Source organism: Trichinella spiralis (genome assembly GCF_000181795.1).
Source record: "Trichinella spiralis strain ISS 195 chromosome Unknown Scfld2, whole genome shotgun sequence".
NCBI lineage: Eukaryota > Metazoa > Nematoda > Enoplea > Trichinellida > Trichinellidae > Trichinella > Trichinella spiralis.
Window position 1 is genome coordinate 7847360 of NW_003526941.1, and position 17551 is coordinate 7864910.

At 33.4% G+C, this 17551-nt stretch overlaps 6 protein-coding genes across 6 annotated transcripts; 3 read left to right on the plus strand and 3 right to left on the minus strand.

Annotated features, from left to right (window-relative positions):
• The first annotated feature begins 1287 nt into the window (after positions 1 to 1287).
• Tsp_06781 (hypothetical protein) lies at positions 1288 to 1753 on the plus strand. Its single transcript, XM_003380577.1, has 2 exons — positions 1288 to 1385; positions 1540 to 1753. The coding sequence occupies exons 1-2, from the start codon at positions 1288 to 1290 to the stop codon at positions 1751 to 1753; spliced, it is 312 nt and encodes a 103-aa protein (XP_003380625.1).
• Positions 1754 to 7628: 5875 nt separating this feature from the next.
• Tsp_06782 (hypothetical protein) lies at positions 7629 to 8537 on the plus strand. Its single transcript, XM_003380578.1, is given in 3 exon segments — positions 7629 to 7647; positions 7662 to 7847; positions 8443 to 8537. 3 exon segments carry the CDS (start codon positions 7629 to 7631, stop codon positions 8535 to 8537), a joined length of 300 nt encoding a protein of 99 aa, XP_003380626.1.
• A 3802-nt stretch (positions 8538 to 12339) lies between these two features.
• Tsp_06783 (conserved hypothetical protein) lies at positions 12340 to 12954 on the plus strand. The gene is made up of 2 exons (XM_003380579.1): positions 12340 to 12367; positions 12653 to 12954. Exons 1-2 carry the CDS (start codon positions 12340 to 12342, stop codon positions 12952 to 12954), a joined length of 330 nt encoding a protein of 109 aa, XP_003380627.1.
• A 556-nt stretch (positions 12955 to 13510) lies between these two features.
• Tsp_06784 (conserved hypothetical protein) lies at positions 13511 to 13900 on the minus strand. Its single transcript, XM_003380580.1, is given in 2 exon segments — positions 13511 to 13756; positions 13772 to 13900. 2 exon segments carry the CDS (start codon positions 13898 to 13900, stop codon positions 13511 to 13513), a joined length of 375 nt encoding a protein of 124 aa, XP_003380628.1.
• Positions 13901 to 15048: 1148 nt separating this feature from the next.
• Positions 15049 to 15571, minus strand: Tsp_06785 (hypothetical protein). The gene is given in 3 exon segments (XM_003380581.1): positions 15049 to 15410; positions 15421 to 15452; positions 15513 to 15571. The coding sequence occupies 3 exon segments, from the start codon at positions 15569 to 15571 to the stop codon at positions 15049 to 15051; spliced, it is 453 nt and encodes a 150-aa protein (XP_003380629.1).
• Positions 15572 to 15707: 136 nt separating this feature from the next.
• Tsp_06786 (disks large protein) lies at positions 15708 to 17487 on the minus strand. The gene is made up of 6 exons (XM_003380582.1): positions 17447 to 17487; positions 16604 to 16674; positions 16368 to 16504; positions 16036 to 16131; positions 15858 to 15973; positions 15708 to 15750 (listed from the first exon to the last, which is right to left on the minus strand). The coding sequence occupies exons 1-6, from the start codon at positions 17485 to 17487 to the stop codon at positions 15708 to 15710; spliced, it is 504 nt and encodes a 167-aa protein (XP_003380630.1).
• Positions 17488 to 17551: the final 64 nt, after the last annotated feature.

Below are 17551 nucleotides of genomic sequence, written 5' to 3' on the forward strand. Positions count from 1 at the left end.
ATCTCTTCACAAACAATATTCAACTGACTATCATTTACTGTAGAGAGTGCGAGGGAAAAAATTTCACGGTGAAGTGAACAATCAATCCTATTTGCATAAGGCTTCTGCAGTGTATAGTTTAATCAACAGAATTAATTTATCCATCACATTCACACTTTAGAAAATCTTCAGTTCCAAACTTTAAATCCCAGATATTCTCTGATTGACCATTTAATAAAATACGAAATAGATTCATATTATGGACAACCAATTGTCCACGATGTATTAATGTTACGTTTTGCAACGGTTTTTCAAAATTAAATTCATCGTAAGCATATTATTTTGTACCAGCTTATAAAGTCTTTCACGAACTCTGGGCAACAGATCAATAGAGTAAGAATTATATGCTTAAAAAGCATCACTTAAAAAAATAATCATAATTTCAAACCATTTTTCAAAATAATTATTTTCTGTTGTGATTTGCAATTAGTCTATTTTGATTGCATTTAGCGTGAACGTGAAAAATTTGTAAAATAAATATTATATTTAATTTGGTTCAAAATTTTGATAAACTAAAAAAGTAGAACAGGACAGATCAGTTATTTTTGGCTTTGAATTTTGTTTAATTGCATAATTTTAAATGAGCTTGCAGTGGAAAAAATACATAATTTCATACATGAATGAATGATGAACATTGCAAATGCATTGCATTATTGTTTAGAAGCTTGTTTGCGAATTCACTCTGTATGGGCTTCTTGTTATTTCCTTTCTGTATTTATAACAATTTCTTGGTTTGAAAATTACCGGAATAACAATTACATCAATAAGACCAATTACAACAACGTCATCTATTACACTTCTGAAGGATAGTCTGTGTACTGTTTAGGTTTCATGCATTATGATGCTGTTTGTTATTAATTTATAATTGCAATTTTCTGATGGGCAGCGTTGTGCATAATAAACGTACTAATGATGGTAAATTTTTATTGACTATGAAAAAGTAAACTGCAATCATAAGAAGCGGATGCTGACAATAGAAAAGAACTGCGGTGATCACAGCATGGGTGATTGATTTTCAAAGTAGCCAACAGCATTTATAAACAGGCAAGTGTAAGATGAATGTCACTGTATCGTTCAGTTACAAGATTGAATTTCTTCCCTTCTCTTATTGACGAACATTCATGCAATAGTATAACGATGGCAGGCTTTGTTGTTGACTGGTGTTGAGATAAATGATCTACCTAAACAGCCTAACCGCTTTATAGATTCATTCATCCGATAATAAATGCTTCAAATTCACAAATTATTATGGTTGCATTTCAATGTAGTGATTCGGTTTCGTTCTTCAATCAAGCGGATATCTCATTAGACTATACCAATTCTGTTGACGCAGTATTGAACAAACAGTTTGTGAAAAATGAGCCCAAACTTTTTTTGTTGTGCTTGTTTGTCAGAAGTGAAATTAATTTTTCAAATTTTTACAAATCATCTCGTGCGTGTGCATTATTAAAATCTGACTTGAATACGGAAATTTCTGCTCTGTGAAGTGATTTTTCAAAGCCCCAGGCGACAGTTGCAAATTGAATCTAGAGGAAGAGGTGGAAGAGCAGGAGGAACAACAAACGGCCAGACAATGTCGTCGGCAGATGCTTTTTCTCACAAACTGAAACCAAATTTTCTAATCTTTGACAAAGTTTTTTGTTCAGGCGAAAAAATCTATCCCATGCAAATAGATGTACATGTGTCAAAGCGCAAAACAGACATGTCGATTTGAAATCGAATGCGTTGATTATACTTTTATTTTGCTTTTACTATATTATCAACAACACTAACGTCTGCCAAAACAATAAATGTTGTTTTGTTTTTATATAAGTAATTATTTCAACATATACGATACATGAAATTAGTTGAATTTTTGTAATTTTTCCTTTTTACTATTATTGATAAATAATAATTCATGGAAATGCTTTTTTAAGAAGGGGATGATTTAGTTTGACTTTGAAAAAATGAGAAATGGGTAGCTTATTGTAGTGTATGTAGGTTTTCACGAATGAAAATCATTTTATTCTTATGAAATTCATAATATTACTGGCATCCTTTATAAATCCGGATGGTGGATTTTGATTTTCTTATTTTTTTTCAATTCTTTTAAATTATGAATCAGTGATTTGTTCGTTTGAATATCGAAAGAGCAAGCTCAAAAAGCTTGTCTTTCAATTGTTCCTTTGCGGTTGGACTTTGTCGGATGAGCAACTGTTCACAGAACACATTCAACGCTGTCGAACATGACGAGATGCGGGCGGGGGGAAATCAGTTGCGGAATCTTGTCTTCCAAATGCCACACGAAAGGGCTTTTAGTCAAAACATGATTTTCGAAATTTTCCACTGAGCTCGGCAATCGCAAAATACATTCCGCATAATCCACTCTGCTTTGAGATGTCGACTGACGCCCAAAACATGCGCTGTAAAGTTGTCAGCAGCCTCCGAGAAACGCACAGGATTTTCGGAACACACCGCAGCTTACACGCGGCCCCTCCCTCCTCCACCTCTCCTCTCTCCTAGCCGCAGCACTAGCGAAACCAATGATGATGAAGTGCCAAATTTGAGTGAAAAATTTTTTGCATCCCATCTGTCAAGAATGTTTGGAAATTTTCCTTCATTAATATTTGCAAAACAGAATCAATGACAACAAGCACAAAATAGCCAGTTGATTTTAGCTTAAACTAACCGACCACATTCAAAGACAAATAGGAAGGATCAGAGTGAAAATCTGATTAGCAATTATTGCACTTCAGATTCAGCAATCATATTTATTGCGCATAAATTTTTTCATCTTAAACATTTTTTTATCCACACAGCCTGCTTCAGTGCAATGATATTTGTTATTTTTTGAATTAAGGACAGGTAAATTTCATCTCATTATTATACATTTATAAAAAAGCAAATGAGCAAACAAACGATCAATTAAGAACAGTATCATTATTGATTGTTTGTTTTTGCTTGTCTGATGTCCATTTTGTTTCATCTTACGATTATTGAACATAAAAAAATTAAACTTTTTATACAGAATGGTTTTAAAAAATTATTTAAAGTTTCCATGAAACTTGCTCGTGTGATGAATGATTAGCACTGCGCGTGCGTTAATGTTGTAGTGAGGAACATTTAATTGGAGTGAAATTTGTTTAGTGGAGTACAAAATTTCATTTCTGATCAGCGTCGGCAAGAAGCTAACTTTTCTGCAAAATGTCACCTTCCAACATGAGCGGTTGACTTTTTTAAACAGTATTTCATTTTCCGTGTGAACATGCTTCAAATGATCATCCTGAAGCTATTTATTCCATTAGTACCATAAATTAATTATTCGTCGTTTCCAGTCAATTAATCAACGAATCATTGTTTGTCAAAAATATTTGCTTTTTGGGAAAGTATGCAAATTTGAAGTTGATAGAAAAAGAATTTTCTTTTTTCGAAAAATATAAAATTAGTTTTAAATTTAATTAATGCGATGAATGAATTGTTGAAACATTTTTTTGATGACATTGTTTATTCATTGTTTGGCAATTTTATCTTTTGACAAGAGTTGATTTATTTATGCGTGCTCTTTTTCTGTACGTGAATGCAGATAGATAGATAGATAGGTAAATGGGTAGTATAACTTTTAACAATGCCGATTTAAGAAAGAATGATGTCATTTAAGCTTTCGGCTCAATGCACAGCCGGAAGCTGTTTTCGGAAACGCCAGCTTACGCGTCTGTTTCTCTCATTCAATAATAGCCCTAACTCCACAAATAAATAATTGAATTCCGTTGTGATTTTATTTATTATTTTTGTTTCACTTCAACAATATTTTTATGTTGATAAGCCTAAACAGATTTGTAATATTAATTCGATTATGGTTTTTGAGCTTGTTAATTTACGACCGTGATGGTGAATTGTAATGTTTTTGAAATTTGGAAAGTTGCTATTTTGAAAGAATCAAATTTCACGTTCTGCATTCCCACGTGGCGCACAGAAAACCGTGTACGAATGTCTCAAATCGACTGAAGCACCGCTGTGTGCTAGCAAGGCGTGGCAAAAGCTCAATTATGGACTTCTGCACGTCTTCTATCGCACCCGGGTGAAAATATATCATTCTATTTGCACATTTGAGACTTGCTGACGACGCGTGCATCGATCTCGCCATTCAGTGTCCACCAAGAGCTAAACAACTATATATGTTAGTCGTCATGTGGAAAAAAGTAACTCTTCCATTGCTTGTTAAATGCAAATTAGCTCCATCGAACAACTCCTGAGGTACATGCATAGAAATATATATATATATCTACTACGTGTTGATGTGTCGAAATTACTTTTCTTCATTATTACACATGTTTAGTTTGCTTTTCTTTTTGCAAAGGAAAAGAAATTCAAAATTTGACAATATTAATACAATAATTGTTTATCATGTTCGACCATGAATGAATTGGTCAATGAGCAGTTCAATGTAGCCGGCGTGTGAATGCAATTCTTCAAAGCTTTATTATAAGTTGATATCTTCTTCGGTGAAATCAATTATTTGCTCGAGTGGATTTAAATCAGCAAATTAGAAAGTAAATTTCATTGCATTCATTACAATAAATAGTGTGAATGTGAAGAATTTTCAAACTCCGATACTTTTCTGAAAACACCTTCTTTCTCTTTGTCATTATATATATTTATGCTGAAGGGGATGTTCACAGTTGACCGTTGGATTAGCTTGTTAAGTTTTGCCTTCAAATTGACTTAATTTATTTTAGCAAAGTTATTGAATGTAGAAAGTGTAAATTGCTCATTTCTTTAAAAGAAACTATCAGCACAATCAAGCTATGATGATTCCTATGAAAAAAATTAATTAAAGTGCAAGTTTAAAATTTGTTAATAATAAAAATAAAATACTTTTCAGTAGTTTTTTCTTCATAAGTTTTTTTTTCTTCATTAGTGCACTCATAGTTTGATTTGTGCTTTTTCACTGGAAAAGTTGTGAAGCAAAAAAAATAAAATCTTTACTGATAGCACCAGTGGATACAGAATGAGTTTTATTTTATATACCATTTAAATTTCGGTCCTCTATCATCGAATCTTGTCGTTTCTGAAGTACGTTTTTCTTTCTTCAATTCAACCCTCTCTCTCCCTCTCTCGACTTGAACAAACCCTCCCTTTTCTACTAGTGGTTTCATGTAAAACAATAAATTGATAACAACAGCATGTAATATTTATAATTCTATCTGCATGAGATGGTAAATTTTTTTTATTTCTAATTTATCGGCTTTTAGTCATATGCTTACAAACTTGCCTCTTGAGTTTTATGATTGATGTTCTATTTTTTAGTCACATAACGTGTCACATAACATACAAGTCGACGAGTTTGTTTAGAATAAAGGGGATTAAGTACAAAATTGAAATAGATGAGGAATATTTTTGAAAATGCCATAAACTGTGGTAAAATTGTTACCTGCTTGAAAGGGAGGTGTGTTTAAATGTTCAGCTTCATTTTTCTCATCCTGATTTCTGTTCGAACAACTTCAGTGAACAATAATTCGAATTTGCTAATCGATCATGCTAGTCAATCAGTGATTGGTGGTGTTTGGTATGCTTCTTCTTCTTCTTTTTTTTTATCATTTTCGGTGCCTGTTAAAACGAACCCTTCTTCTTCTTCCTCTGGCCGGACGAGATCAATTATTGCTGGCATTTTGTTATTTGTTTCGTTGTTTGTTTGTTGTTTTATCTTGAAATTATCAAAAAAGCAAGCATTTTTGATGAAGCAAATCATGCATGGGATGAGAGATGATAATTGTTTCAATCTGTTCAAAGGGATGATCATTTTAATTGTCCACTTCAGCTAATTGCCAAGTAGCCACTGTCCGTTTGTAGTGTTCTCAAAGGAGTTGACCTGGCATATGTAAAAATAGCCAACCTGATTGAGTGTTTGCAAAGCAAAACGGCAGGCACTTTTACCAGGAAAGGAATTTTTCGCTAATGACCATTTAAGTGGTTTTGCTAGCTAGCAAGCTGGCAGACTAGCTGGCAAGCTTCTTCTTCTTCTTCATCTTTTGCATAAGCTGGCTTAAAACAGCCGAAAGCAGCTTTTCGATTTGTCTTCGATTCGATTCGCTAAAATTGAACCACGTCAGTAAATGCGTATCTTCAAAAAATTCCTCAAGGATTTGTTTGCGTGTCACGGTTTCACCACGCCCACTATTGATAACATTCATTATGGAGGTAGAAAAGCCAAATACGATGCCAGTTCCACGATCAAATGAACTTTCTTGAATTTTGTTTCAAAGTAAAAGAAGCGTTTTGTTCGTTTTGAAATAAAAATTTTTTTGTTTGCTTCAAAATTCACCTTTATTCTATGAAGGTTATTGAAATTTTTCTTTCAATCTCTTCTGCGCACAGTTGTGGGAATTATTTCTGTTCTATTGTTTTTTTTTTATGTTTTCAGTAATAAACTGAGGATATTGTAAAAATGCACAAATTGTGCCTGTTAGCTGAAATGCAATGCATCATCGTGTCGACTGTATTTTCTCATTTTTGTCTCACGTGACTGATGATGATTGTTAATTAATCAATTGGGAATCACATAACTTTGGACATTGATAATAGTAATAAAACATCCTACTTATATTAACAAAGGGCAACTGCTTCTGGCAGATTACGCTTGGCTGAAAAATTGCTTTTCACTTTTGATAAACTTTGTCATAAAAAAGTAGCATATCCTCTACGATAACAGTTTCTTATTTTTCTTCTTCTTCTTATTATTATTAATGCTCACATTCGCATTTACTCGAATGAAAATTGTATTCTCATGCGATATTATTCAATAACAACGACAAAAATAATAATAAGAATAATAATGCTCAATAAACTGAAAAAAATATATGATAATTATTAGAAAAATCAGAGGCATTGCTCGGTGAAAGATTTATTTATCATTAAAATAAATTGAGAATGAAAATTTCAGTGTTAGTTAAAACAAATAATTTGTGACTTATTTTTCAAATTGCTGCTATCAACCAAATTCTTCTTCAGAGAGAGCTTCAGTTTTCAATTATATCTGACAAAATTTTATCGGTGCTAATTAGCCGACACGCTTTATCTAATAATGATAGCTTGTAAATTTATGCAAATTTAAAAGTCGGCGAACAGTAGTTGGTATATTTATGAAATAAATGAATTTCCTCTTCAAGAAAATTACAAGTTGTTGTTGTTGTTGTTGTTGTTGTTGTTGTTGCACAGTAATATGTAAGATGGGATCTATTTTTACCAATATCATCACATTCAATGAGCAGTAAAAGCTTTTGAAATTTGAGAGAGTTGAACTGTGAACTGCGATTGATTTTTCTTCTTTTTTTATTTGCATTCAACTCTGTTTCTGTGAGGAAAGGCATGCCGTAAAGTTTTGAATGCAACAGTTGTAAAATGCTATAAATTCAATCAAATATTAAACATAAAAATATGAATTGTTGTTTTTTAATTATTCTTCTTCTCTTCAAGTGTACAATCTTCAATTTTGTTTGTTTTCTGTTCTCGCCGTGCACGCCTTTACATGATTTAAAAAAAAAATACATCCTTAATTAATCTCATTGATGTTTCATCAGATTGCTTTGTCACAGTAAAGTGCTAATTAATAAATGGGCAAGATACTAGCTAGTTTGTCATTTCAGACGCATTATTTGGCCGTAGTCTGGGCTTCTACTGCCACCCAATTGATGGCCAAGGCACTTCTTCCACATCTTCTTCTTTAATGTTGCCGTTTTTTATACTCCATTGCTCATCATTTACCACTGATGCCTTCCACTCATTAACCACACAACACAACACCAACAATCACAGAAAACTACTACAAATTAGTTTTTTTTCATTCGTCCTTTAAATTGGTAAGTGTTCATTTATTTCATCTTTTATTATGTAGTTTTTATTCAACACTATTTTTTCAATTGTACAATGATGAGCAAAGTTGTGTTAGTGAATAACTGGTATAATTTTTAATTAGTGAACTAATTTGCATATCTGAAATAGTGAAAATGAAAAAATGAAACTTTACTTTGGCTAAACATGAAACACCTTCAATGGATTATTATTAATATTTTATCTTCACGATCTGAAACTTGCTTTCAAGCAACAGCTCCACAAACTTCTCTGCTTTTCTCAGTGCTGCTGACATTTCAATTTAGTCAATTTAATTATCAATTTACAACGGTTGAAAAATATTTCTGCAGCAGCAAAACAGAATAAGATAATATATGGGCATTAAAGAAGAAAATCAAGCGGAATTTGCAAAGCGTTTTATTTCAATGAAATTTAAAAATGATTCATGAAATTAGTCGAATATATGTAGTCTTTTTTTTTCTTGTTAATAGTGATAACTACAAACGCCTCTTAATTGTAAAATGAATGGATATGTAAACATTGATACAGTGACTTTATTATATTTAAATTATCAAGGGCATAAAATACTAACAACAACAATGAATCATTGTTTCGCGCGCATTTATTTGGACAAATATTATGTGTGGCAAACAGATTTGAATTCAACGTGATTTTGAGTATAATTTGACACAGCTCACGGCTAGCGTCTATTTACAGTCATTGCGTGATTTGCAATTGTCTCAGTGATTCAGAGGTATCCCGGTTGTTAGCATTTGTCACGCTAAAGATGAATGGAAAGACAATTTCCCCGAGCTGGTCCTCACGTAAATGGCGGTTTGCATGCTTGAATAGACAAGTTAATTTGATCCAAAGAGAAAAGAATAAGAAGAAACCAGTTAAACTTTTCTCGAAATTGTTTATGACAACAAGCAACCGAAAATCAAGCTTTTACAATGCTTATGCTTCACTGAATCTGCATCGTCGATCAGCTATTAAACAATACACACCAATAATTTGACCTCTGACACATTATTTAAATTGGGAAATTCATTTTTGGTGTTTTAATTGAATATCAGCTAGTCTTTTCCATTTTTTGAGCTTAGCTCGCATGTTACACTCACGGTGCATTTCTACTTGCTTCATCTAGAATGCAGAGCGTTATCATCAGTATATAAGTATCGTAAACTTGTATCACATTCGAATTGTTTATTTTATTTTGCATAATTTCAAAATGATGGAAATTTTGACTTTGCTTCACAATTTGTGGGTTCCATGTGATGCTGTCGAATATTGGATAGGTTCTTGTCTTGTATATTTATCAAGAAGAATCCAACGGAAAAGAAGAGAAAAATCAATTACAATTATTTACGCACGGTGGATGAAGGCTGATACTGATGAGCGTGAGAAATGGACGATGTACATAATTTCCAGTAGAGTGTTAAAATTTGCATCCATAAATTATCATTCACCTAAATGATAATACTACAACTGACAAAACTATTAGCCTTGGCTAAGCAGCATCAGATAAGACAATCGCACACATCCTTGCTATGCGCAGTAGTGAACGAGATCAGAGTAAGAAATAATTTGTTTCGCTTCAGTCAAACTCTGCCCACTGATAGGGTATGTGTTTTTTTCTTATTGCTTAGCTAAGCATAGTTCGGCGGTTTCGACTTGGCAAAGTGCGTTATGAATGGAATTGTACTTTGGTGAAAATTGTAGCTGTTCTTCAATTTTGTATTTTAAAGCAATTCCAACAATTCCATCAGTTCTCTCTGATACGTACGTACGTATGTATGTATGTATGTATGTATGTATGCAGCAGTCGTGTAATAATATAACAACAAGCAGACGTGCAATTTTCGTTTTTCTTTCATCCCAACGTTCGCATCAGGCATACTGCAGCATGCATACAACGATGAGCATTTTTTGTTTCTCACTATTATTGACATTAGTCGCAATGCTTGCTGATCATTACCAATTTCAATTAGTTTCAAAAGTCGGTGATATATTATTAGCGGTTTGGTTTGATGAAGCAGCAAAGGATGGATCTTCGTTTAGCTAATGAAATGTTTGAATGTGTACGAATTACGAAATTTATTCCATTTCAAATTCTTCCCAAATCGCCTAATTAACTATTTTATACTTGACGAATTTAATCTTTTTCAATTTTGTTAAATTTGTATTGTTTCGCCGTAAAGAAAGAAGAAAATGTACAACAAGCGCGCAATTAAGAATATTTTAAAGAATCCAAAAAGAAAATTGGATGGATAATGGATGATTTTTTTCTTTACTATTTTATTGTTCAACAATTTGAATAGGTTTTAAACGAGAAAAAGACATTTCAGTTGTAGCATTGGAAATGTTAATGATAAATTTAAAGTAAATAAAAAAAATAAATAAATAGAGAACAATAAGTGGTGGTGGAATGAGTGTTGAAGAAAGAGGTTTTAATTTTTAACGTTGCGAGAGAGATGGAGAGCATGTGCGATTGAGGAGATTTTGGCAAAGATTAGCTAGCATTGATTTGCTTCGAAGCTGTCCAATTTGCATTAAACTATATATATATATATAAATATATATGCATTTCACCCAAATTTATTTACCTTCAAAAATATTTAAAATATTTCGTGCATAATTTGTTATTGCTTTTGTAAAATTGCATCATTTTATTATTCAATCGCGACCGGTATTTTCTGCTTTTCTTTTTACATCTGTCATTAGTTTCAGTTTTCAAACGCGAAGCAGTTTAAAAAATTTTATTCATCTACAATTAGTTTTTTTCCTGAAGAAATTTTCAAAAAATATGCTTAAAATACGAACTTGAACATTTAGTGGAATTTTTACTGAATCTCGTATTAATGAGTAGCGCACAAGCGGCATACACCGCATTCGTCGCGAGAAGGAAGGAAAGAAAGAGAGAGAATGTGTGTGTGTGTGTGTGTGTGTGTGTGTTTGAGGAAATGAGAAATGTTTGCATTTGTTTTGCAGCTCATTGAGATGTTCTCATCCAAAAATGAGTTTAGTTTTTTTGAAAAAAAGTATAGTTTGAATGTATTTTTAAAAAATTTTACCGTCCCAATTGTATGAGGCTTTCTTGTGCAAGATGAACCCATCGTGAATACACAGAACACGATTGGTATATTAAGATATAGTTATAAAAAATATATGTATATATATATTTATTTGTGAGATATATAATAAGATATAATAATGATCCATCCGTTTGCTTGTTATTTAATTGTTCTGCTTCAACGACGTTTGTTGGGGCTTGTTGTCGTGTGTAATGTTCAGAAATAAGCTGAAAGCAAAACTATTAATTTGGTGATTTAACAGATTGATTTGAACGTGATCAGCAATTTTCACCGAGTGAAATAAATACAAATGCCTGAGTAGTTAGTGTAAACCTGCAAGCTTGACTTGGTGGAAGTTCACAAAGAAGGCTGGCTGGCTAACTGACAAATCATCGTTGAACTGGGCTGGACCCATATGACAGTATTTTCATCAGTTGACCGTCTTGAAGTGTTTGGCAATACGCTTATTGCTTGCTGTTGAAGCATGTGTTTGTTGACTTTGTTTACGCCAAATCAGCGTCCCGTTTGCCACATAAGTTGAGATTCCAAAAGTTGAGATGGATGATTCAGTGATGAAAAAATTTCACAGCAATCCAACCAACCAACAACCACACAGTCAGTCGGTTATTAACTAGTTATATCGTTGAAAAGTGATTTTTTTTCTTGAGCTGTTTTGTTTACAATAGTCGCATTTGTTGCGTAATAAAAGTGCAAGCGTTTTGCTTGGAGCAAACCAGACACACGCACGCGGAGATGTTCTCCTGCAGAGAAGAATTTATTTGACTTTTCGTTGCTTTACCTCAAGACCATTCCATGGTCGAGGTTCTTTTCCTGATTTTGAACAGAATTGGGCACAGGCAAGTGATTTTATTCTACGAAATTGCATAATTTTCACATGCTTTCTACATATGCATATTTGCACGTACATATATTGTCCTCTATGCAAATGTATTTGAAAAACAAATGCAATCAAATTTCATCTAGCTTTGTTTGAAATTGACAAATTTATCTACAATGTAATCGCATCACTTTTCCGCCAATCATGAATTTGATCTTTCAGCGTAAATTCTCCAGTCTATACGCTTCACATGTAATTGGAAGTGATTTTCTTTTAAGTAGGAACGGTGCTAATTACTGGATGCTTGCTTCAACGTACAAACATTTAAAAAATTTATCCATTTCTTCTCTTTTACGAATTATTAAATTCAATTTATTTTCGTCTATATTGTCAATCGTTTGCATTGTGCAATTGATTGCAACTTTTTTTTACCAACGAAGAAAACGAGATCCATTTTATATACAGTGATTTAATTTTTGTTCGACTAATTACTTTTGTATTTAATTTTCATAAAAAAGAAATCTTCTTCAGCAGAAATTTGGATAAACAATTATGTTCAATATGTTCATCAAAACAGATCAAACAGTCAGTCAGTTGTTTCAGCATCAAGTGATTTTTGTTACATTAATTTTTTTTACAATGATAATAATTTATGCTTATCATTATCGAATAATTTTTCTCATTTCCGATTTGTGTGTGCTACACCGTCAATGAAGTTGAACACTTTATTTTAACTAAATAGAAATAGTAGTTATATAGGAGAGATAGTGGTCAGTTAATGATGAATGAAACTGTTGATCAATTTTCCAATTTTACTATGCAAATTTAAGAAAGATGCACATATTTCTTTGGTAATTAGTTGAAAATTTTCCAGTCGGGGTGGGATTTTCATGCATCAGTAAGCATTTGGACGCGATCCGTTGCACAGAAATGTCCACAACGAGTGGAAGCTTTTCCTCTGTTGAACGGCTGGTCAGTGTTGCAGTGCTGCTCACTACCTTTTATCGAATAATTGCTTGTTCACTTGATGAGCAAAATATTTACGTTTCAATTCATCCTCTTCTCATTGTTTATTTGGCTAGTCGGTCAAATCACATCGTTGGCTACTGCAATTACAGAGTACTTGAGTTACGAACATTAATTTTCGACAGTGAAATTAAAATGCACATTTCTTGACAAGGAAGTGATTTTTTTTAATATTATTTTAATAAATATAACAACACCACGCAATGCAGGGAGAGGAGTACTGATGAAATATTGCGATATTTCATTCTGATTTTTGTCGTCCACTTTCTTTCTCTCCGTCGCTGTACAGTACAGCAGATACAGAATGATTAGGATGTTTTTTTGCTTCAAAACGAGCAGAAGCTGAAAAGTAACTTTCCAATCAACAAATCAACTTGACAAAAACAGATATTTAGCCAGCCGATCAAAAGCAAATTGCTTCTTCGCATTTGCGTTCCGTTGAGGTTGACGATCCTCTTGGGATGTAGAAATAGTTAATGACATGCTAAATTGGAGAATGAGCTGAGATTGCAATCCGACCACTGAAAACAAGCAGTCGAGTTTATTTCTGTGGCGCTTAATTGAATTGTGCAAAGTTGTGCTTGAGAGCGGTTTTCAATGAGTTTTGAGTTCGTTGAAAGGGGGAAAGAAAAAGAGGAGAAAAAATCGCACGTTGCATGTTTTCAATGTTTGAACTGGTGGTGAGCGTTTGTCAAATTGTAGAAAATTACACCGGAAACGAGCCTAGCGTCGTATCCGCTTTTCCGGCCACGTCGTTGAGCCTCGCATCCGGCCGCAGGCTTTGCGAGAAGCTTAAAAGAAGCTTCGGCCGAGCTGGCCGTCGTATAGTCTGCCGAACGATGTCCTCTAGGAACGCCAGTCTTCTACATCCGACGTCGTCTCCACTTGAAGCGAACACATCTGGCGGAGAAGTGGCGCTCACTGCAGACGAGTCCGCGGTCGCGGTGGTCGTCTACACGCTGATTACAGTTGTGGCGGTGATCGGCAACGCGACGGTCATTTTCATCATTGGCCACTTTCCACGCCTACGCACTCCGACCAACGCCCTGATTGCCAATTTGGCGTTGGCCGACTTGTTGATGGCTTTGTTGTGCATACCGTTCAGCTTTGTCTCCACCTTGATATTACAATATTGGCCTTTTGGCTGGTTTTTGTGCAAAGTGATCAATTTCAGCCAAGCGGTGACGGTGATGGCCAGTGCGTATACGCTAATAGCGATCAGTTTGGATCGGTTTTTTGCAATTCTGCTTCCAATGAGTCCGAACGTGAAAATGACCAACCGCAAGGCGACCCTTTGTGTATTGGTTGTCTGGACCGTTGCAATTGTTATTGCGTTTCCATTGTTGATGGTGCTCACGTTGGAGCCTTCCGAAACGGGCGACGTAACGCATTGTATTGAAAATTGGACTTGGACTGCCAACGAGACCACCGGCGAATATGAATACAGTCTGGCCGCAATGCTGTTACAATATTTTGTTCCTTTGTTGGTGCTGACCCTAACCTATGCAGGAATTGGTATGAAAATTTGGTTCACCCATGTGCCTGGTGAGGGTGGTTATGCCGGCCAGTGCAACAGAGAACGTAAAACTCTCGTCAAAAAGGTATGGGAAAGAAATTCTTTTTTTTTCTTTTTCTCTCTTTCGCTTGCTTCTTTAATAATTAATAATTAATCCATCACCTATTCTGATGAAGTTTTATAATTGAATTGATTGACTAGGATTGGTTTTTGCCTTTTCTTTCAACTTTGCTTTTTGTTGAACAAAACAAATATGATAAATTAATTAATGATAATACAAATAATAAGCATTTACAATTTGTTTACATTGATTGAAAAGTAGTTAAATTTTTCATGACAATTAAATAAAATCTGAAAAGCGTTTGAAATGTTAAAGAGTGAAAGTTTCTTTGAGCTTTTGCAACAACAATTCCAGTTTCTATGCTTATTGTGAAGCTTAAGTTGCGCAGCATTTAGATTTCAATTTTCACGAACCAGTTTTCTCAAATATTTGATTTATATGAACTTCACTTACAAACTGATTTTATAAACACAAATATTATTTTTAAAAAAAATAATATTTATAAAATTAACCAAGTTGTTATTATTACAAATTATCAATAGCGCGCGTAAAATGACTACCACTGATGACGGATGACTGATTTTTGCTTTAGATAGATAGATAGATAGATAGATAGATAGATAGATAGAACAACTTTTGCAAATTTGCAAACAATTGTACATAATTTCTAATTACGAAATTCATTTTCACGCAGATGATTCCAACAATGTTCATCGTGACCGCCGTGTATACGTTCTGCTGGTTGCCAATCAACGTTTTCAACGTCGTACGCGCCCTTCATCCGTCCGTTACGGACAGCACGTATGTGTTGCACATCTGGTGGGCGTGTCATACTATAGCCATGGTTCACTGTTTGGTCAACCCGATCATCTATATCTGCCGGAATAGGCGCTTTCGTGAAGGTTTCGCGTTCGTTTTCCAATGGGTGCCCGGCGTTCATTACGATCGATGTTCGCTGAGCATGTTCAGCACATCCGTGGCGCGCAGCAGCTTCCAAGCCAGCATCGTCAAACCACTGACCAACACCTCCTCAATATACGGCAAGCAGAAGTTGAATTCCAAACGTCGATGCTGAAAATGAAGAATTATTAAAGTAAAAAGAAGAATAATTCTGCAATCTCTCCCCTTCACTTCAGCGTTAGCACTTCAGGCCTTGCTTCGTTTATTCTTCTCAAGTAAAGTTTTATCATTTTTGGTTTTCTTTTCAATTTTTATTCTCTCATAATTTTGAACATGAAAATGTTAAATACAAAACATAATATATCATAAACATCACACACACACACATTCACATGCACAATTTGCACCAGTAATCATAATAACATTTCACGTCAGGGCTATATTATCATTATTATTACCAAATTGGAAACTGTGAAAAAATAACTAATATTTAATACATTGCAATTCTATCGATAACAATTACGATAACGAACTAATATGGTGAGCAAAACAACAGATAAACCAAAAAATAAAAACTGTTTTGCAGGGAAGTTTTTAAAACGTCGACCAATCTTAGTATAGAATCGATCTGACGAACTTTCATCTTCTAGGCATTGAAGTTTCTTCAAAATAATTGAATAATCATTCTTCATCTATAAAAATATTTCAAATAATTAACACTGTCATAATTTTAAATCATAGGAATGAAAATTACAAAATCATCAGCATCGTCATCAAATTCTGAAAAAGTACTGTGATCCGAGACGTCAGAATCAGATGTGGAACTTTCAAAATGTTCACTTAATGCAGTCTAAACAAATCGTATATAGCATACCGTTTCAAAGTGTTCAACGATACTTGCAGTTAGAAAACGCTCTTCGGCATCTTTCTCTACGTGGAGTTCAAGTTGGTCACATTTTCGCAAAATCGAAACGGCAAATTCGTGATCAACATTTGAAAAATCAAATTCATTAACATAAAAAGGTATATATATATATATATAATTTGAAATTGGCGTTGACAATTGAAAAACAATAATTAATATACTGATAAGATTTTATCACCAGGGGCCAAATTGCCAGCACGATCGGCGACGGAATCAGATATAATCTTAGACACATAAATTCCATTGTCATAAGGTAAATACGGTGCGTCTTTACCGCCCAGAATGTGAAACCCAAAATCTTAATTAAATTACACCAATAAAAGACATTCTCTGAATGAATAAACTGTGAATAATATAATGGAGCAAGCACAAAAATAATCTTGCTTCTCCTATATACCTTGTTGTTCTTCGCGTTTCAAAACTATTGTAATATCTTTTATTTTGTCTGCAGCGCAACATTCGGCCATTCTTAAAAAAATATAATTATTTCAAAGCTACAGTAAAAATGTATTTTGAAGAAAATCATGTAATATAATTTGCACATTCTTTGAAGCGATCAATATCGAAAATTGTATTGATGAATAATAAAGTAAACCTGATGTGAAATGTATAAAATCTAAAAGCTAATAATTGCATTCGTAATAAAGCACTGATATTTTTCTATAGTGTAAAAAACGCAATTACAGTAATATATTTTTACCATAAGATTATACACAGCAAAATGCTTTTGTACTTTGAAATTCCTACAATTGATTTAATCTATAATTAAAATCATAAAAACTACAAAAGTAAAAGTAATTTTACAAAAAAAATTCAAAATTGTATTCGAGGATAAAGAAATACTTTACATAGTTAGTGTAGTTGATAGTTGAATATAATTTATAAAGATAAACATCTGAATGAATAGAACGATTCAGTTTTCCTCTAGCTTTTTAGAATGATATTGTTGTCTTAAACCAGCTGCAGTAAAAATATAATGATTTAAATTTCGCAAACAGAAAATAAAATACCTTCATGTCATAATATAGAGAAAACGAAATATTAAAATTGATTGGTCGAATAATTTATTATTGAAATTAACGTACAAAGTATATATCTTTTTAAATCAGCACAAATTAATTTATGTAATTATTTATAATTGTTTCATAAATTAAAAAAAGCATTTCTTAATTGACACAAAATGTTTCCTTAACATTTGTTGAGGATTACCTGATCATTACTTAAAATATGTCAAATGTACCTTTGTTCATTAACCAGATACGGTATTTCTTGTACGCTCATTTTTTCTACCGAAGACTTGCTATATGTAGTTGTTTCTGTTTTTGGCGATTTGACCAGATCGAAT

Excerpts from the sequence above, each read along its gene's own strand:
- Tsp_06781 (XM_003380577.1), top strand. The coding sequence starts at position 1,288 with ATGGTTGCATTTCAATGTAGTGATTCGGTTTCGTTCTTCAATCAAGCG. Across the intron at positions 1,386-1,539 it reads GACGCAGTATTGAACAAACA|CCCCAGGCGACAGTTGCAAA; the intron begins GTTTGTGAAAAA and ends GATTTTTCAAAG.
- Tsp_06783 (XM_003380579.1), top strand. The coding sequence starts at position 12,340 with ATGTTCATCAAAACAGATCAAACAGTCA. Across the intron at positions 12,368-12,652 it reads CAAAACAGATCAAACAGTCA|TCGGGGTGGGATTTTCATGC; the intron begins GTCAGTTGTTTC and ends AAAATTTTCCAG.
- Tsp_06785 (XM_003380581.1), bottom strand. The coding sequence starts at position 15,571 with ATGATAAAACTTTACTTGAGAAGAATAAACGAAGCAAGGCCTGAAGTG. Across the intron at positions 15,453-15,512 it reads CCTGAAGTGCTAACGCTGAA|CATCGACGTTTGGAATTCAA; the intron begins GTGAAGGGGAGA and ends CTTCATTTTCAG.
- Tsp_06782 (XM_003380578.1), top strand. Across the intron at positions 7,848-8,442 it reads CAGAAAACTACTACAAATTA|GGCATAAAATACTAACAACA; the intron begins GTTTTTTTTCAT and ends TAAATTATCAAG.
- Tsp_06784 (XM_003380580.1), bottom strand. The coding sequence starts at position 13,900 with ATGCACAACAAAGCCATCAACAAGTCGGCCAACGCCAAATTGGCAATC.
- Tsp_06786 (XM_003380582.1), bottom strand. The coding sequence starts at position 17,487 with ATGAGCGTACAAGAAATACCGTATCTGGTTAATGAACAAAG. Across the intron at positions 16,505-16,603 it reads GAAACGCGAAGAACAACAAG|ATTTTGGGTTTCACATTCTG; the intron begins GTATATAGGAGA and ends AATTTAATTAAG. Across the intron at positions 15,751-15,857 it reads AAAAACTTCCCTGCAAAACA|TTTCCAATTTGGTAATAATA; the intron begins GTTTTTATTTTT and ends ATTTTTTCACAG.